The following is a 3,426-nucleotide window of genomic DNA, read 5'->3' as shown; positions in this document are numbered from 1 at the left end:
GAGAAATCCCCCCTACCACCACCACCATGGGCAGGCCACAATCCCTTCTCCTCCATTCTTCTGGGATTTTGGGCTTCACGCACCCAGCATGATTTTCAAGCCTCCAGTTCCAGGGCTCAAATTGATGTCTGCCTCTTTTATCCAGAGCAGTCCTTCTCATATACATCCATGTTTTTCTGTGGATATGCTGTTCATTTTATTTGTGTTTGAGTAACCTGACACTATATGTGTATATAACAATGTATTTATGGATACTTGGATTTCAAGTATGGGCTATTAAGGATAAATATACCGTGGCTAGAGGTAAGTCCTTTTAAGGTATTTATCTATTTTTAGGTTTTTGCTATAGGGTGTGTACTCATCAGAGAGAAACAGAGAGAGAGAAACAGAGAAAGAGGAAGTGAGAAATCACGTCCCAGGAGGAATGGCCATGCCACAATCCCTTCTCGTCCATTCTCCTCTCGGAATTTTAAGCACGCATGCACACACATCTGGCTTTATTTTCATGCTACAGGCCCGAGACTCAAGCTGTGGTTAACCACATGGGTGTCTAGTACCTTAACTACTATGTCACCTGCTGGTCCCTACTTGTCCTTTTTATAAACATATGTTTTTATTTGTTCTTCATGTAGGAATTCTGGGTGAGGGTCTGCTAAATATTTTTTGAAGCAGCTTTCTTGAGCTATACTTTTTTTTTTTTTTTTTGGTGAGAGGTTTTTGCTTTAGGGAATGTGCGCTTATCTGAGAGAGAGAGAGACGACACAGTGAGAGGGAAAGTGAAAAATCACCCCCCAGGGAGGATGGCCACACTGTAATCCCTTCTCCTCCATTCTCTGCCCAGGATTGTGGGCACGAATGCACATGCACTGGCCCAGCAGTTAGCATAATGGCTATGTCGCTGGACTCCCACGTGGTCAACTGTGGTTCGAGTCCCGGACCTGGTGGCTTAAACTCACTCCGGGCGCATGTGCGTGCGTGCCCAAGATCCTGAGAGGAGAATGGAGGAGAAGGGATTGTGGCGTGGCCATCCCCCCTGGGGGGTGATTCCCTGCTTTCTGTCTCTCTGTCTCTGTCTGCCTGGTGAGCGCACGTGCCCTATAGCAAAAACCTCTCCAAAAAAAGAAAAAACAAAAAACGAATGCAAATGCACGTGCCCAACGTGATTTTGAAGCCACTAGGTCCAGGACTTGAACAACGGTTGACCATGTGGGAGTCCAGCGACGTAATCACGACACCATCGTCCCATCTTGAGCTATAATTTTCAGGCACTAATGTTCAGCTTTTTAAAAACACAGCTCATGCCTTTCCTGTTAGGCGTGAGTGGCGCGAGGCGAGGGTCGTGCACGCCAACTTCTCGTTCTCAACGTGAAGACAGTTCAACTGCCAAGATGGTCCATGTACCTAAAACTCGAAGGCCTTTCTGTAAGAAATGTGGCAAGCATCAGCCTCACAAAGTGACCCAGTATAAGAAGGGCAAGGATTCCCTGTATGCTCAAGGGAAGAGGCGCTACGTCCAGAAGCAGAGTGGCTATGGTGGGCAGACAAAGCCAATTTTCCGGAAGAAGGCTAAAACCACAAAGAAGATTGTCCGAAGGCTTGAGTGTGTTGAACCCAACTGCAGACCCAAGAGGATGCTGGCCATTAAAAGATGCAAACATTTTAAACTGGGGGGAGATAAGAAGAGAACGGGCCAGGTGATCCAGTTCTAAACTTTGAGATTGCTTTGTTCTCTTAATTTTGAGCAGAAAATGCTGAAGATACAGAAAATTTACCTGTAGAACAATAAATGGTGATATTCTTAATAAAAATAAATAAATAAACACAGCTCATTGATACTTTGTAAATGTACAGTCTTATAGCCACCACAATCCAATTTATAGTGTTAAATCACCCGGGATCAGCAAACGGTATCCAGTCTCGCATGGCTGGACTGGACCCGGCACCCTGAAACTCACACGAGGCGTGTGTGCGTGGGTGCCCAAGATCCCGAGAGGAGAATAGAAAGGAAGGGATTGTGGCATGGCCATCCCCCCTGGGGGGCTGATTTCGTGTGTTCTGTCTCTCTGTCTCCAGCGAGTGCACGTGCCCTATAGCAAAAATTTCTCTAAAAAAAAAAAAAGTATTAAATCACCCAAAAAATCCTTCTAACATTGCTCTAATGGCTGTTTTTATTGTGATGGTAGACATATATAGTATGAAGTCTACATTTAAAAATTTTATTTCATTTCATTTATTTATTATTATTTTTTTTTTAAAAAAAGAACTATTTTATTTAACTTTATTTATTTATTTTAATTTGACCAGAGAGGGACAGAGCAAGAGAAAGAGAGAGTGATAGAGCAAGAGAGAGAGAGAGAAAGCAAGTCGCCAGGTCTGGGACTTGAACCAGGGTCAGCCATGTGGGAGGGAGTCCAGCATCCTTAACCACCACGTCACCTGCTGGCCCCTATTTATTATTATTTTTAAAACTTGCTAAAAGGCATGTGTATTCATCAGAGAAAGACAAGAAAAAGAGAGACAGAGAGGCAAAGAAAGTGAGAAAGCAAGTCCCCAGGTCCAGGACTTGAACTGCGGTTGGCCATGTGGGAGTCCAGCACCTTAACCACCATGCCATCCGCTGGTCCCCAAATCTACATTTTTAGCAAATGGATACAGAAGTACACATCAGTGTGCAATGCAGTATTGCTAACACAGAGCAAAATTATCCCACAGATCTCTAGGACATAATTATCCTAAATAACTAGAAATAAACATTGAATAACAACTCCTCATTAATCTCTTCCCCAGTTGCTGTCAGCTACCATTAAACTTTGCTTCTATGCATTCCAGTTATTCAGATGACTCATGTAAGCAGAATCAGGCGGTATTTTCCAACTGATTTCCAACTGATTTATTTCACTTAGCATAATGTCCTCAGGGTTCACTTACTGTTATGACATATAACAGTATTTCCTTCCCTTTTTTTTTTTTCCATAGGATGTGTGCACTGGCCAGAGACTGAGAGAGAAGAAGAGAGAGATAGAGAGAGGGAAAGTGAGAAATCACCCCCAGGGGGATGACCACATTGCAATCCATTCTCCTCTATTCTATTCTCAGGATTTTAGCTGCACACACACACACACACACACACAAACACACGTGCCTGGTGTGATTTTCAAGCACCTGGATTCAAGACTTGAACCACAGTGGGCCATGTGGGAGTCCTGTGCCTTAACCACCATGCCACCTGCTGGACCCAGGATTTCCTTTTTTAATTAATTAATTTTTACATGAGGAGTAATTGTATTTTGACCTAGGTATACATTATAGAACAATTCAATCAAGCTAAGTGAAATAACCTAGGCAAGGAAAGGTAATGACTGCATAATCTCACTTATGATTTGGAATGCCAGTACCATGCTGTCTTGTTTAGTATAGCTTTGTAGT

General features: G+C 43.2%; 1 protein-coding gene across 1 annotated transcript; it reads left to right on the top strand.

Annotated features, from left to right (window-relative positions):
* Nucleotides 1-1,355: 1,355 nt before the first annotated feature.
* On the top strand, nt 1,356-1,803 carry LOC106735796 (60S ribosomal protein L36a-like). Its single transcript, XM_014591092.2, has one exon. It carries the CDS (start codon nt 1,389-1,391, stop codon nt 1,707-1,709), a length of 321 nt encoding a protein of 106 aa, XP_014446578.1. The 5' UTR covers nt 1,356-1,388; the 3' UTR covers nt 1,710-1,803.
* The last annotated feature ends 1,623 nt before the right edge of the window (nt 1,804-3,426 follow it).

The sequence above is a fragment of the Tupaia chinensis genome, unplaced genomic scaffold, assembly GCF_000334495.1.
Source record: "Tupaia chinensis unplaced genomic scaffold, TupChi_1.0 Scaffold000531_1, whole genome shotgun sequence".
In the NCBI taxonomy this organism is placed as follows: Eukaryota; Metazoa; Chordata; class Mammalia; order Scandentia; family Tupaiidae; genus Tupaia; species Tupaia belangeri.
This window is presented reverse-complemented; position numbering and strand designations above follow the sequence as displayed.

Excerpts from the sequence above, each read along its gene's own strand:
- LOC106735796 (XM_014591092.2), top strand. The coding sequence starts at position 1,389 with ATGGTCCATGTACCTAAAACTCGAAGGCCTTTCTGTAAGAAATGTGGC.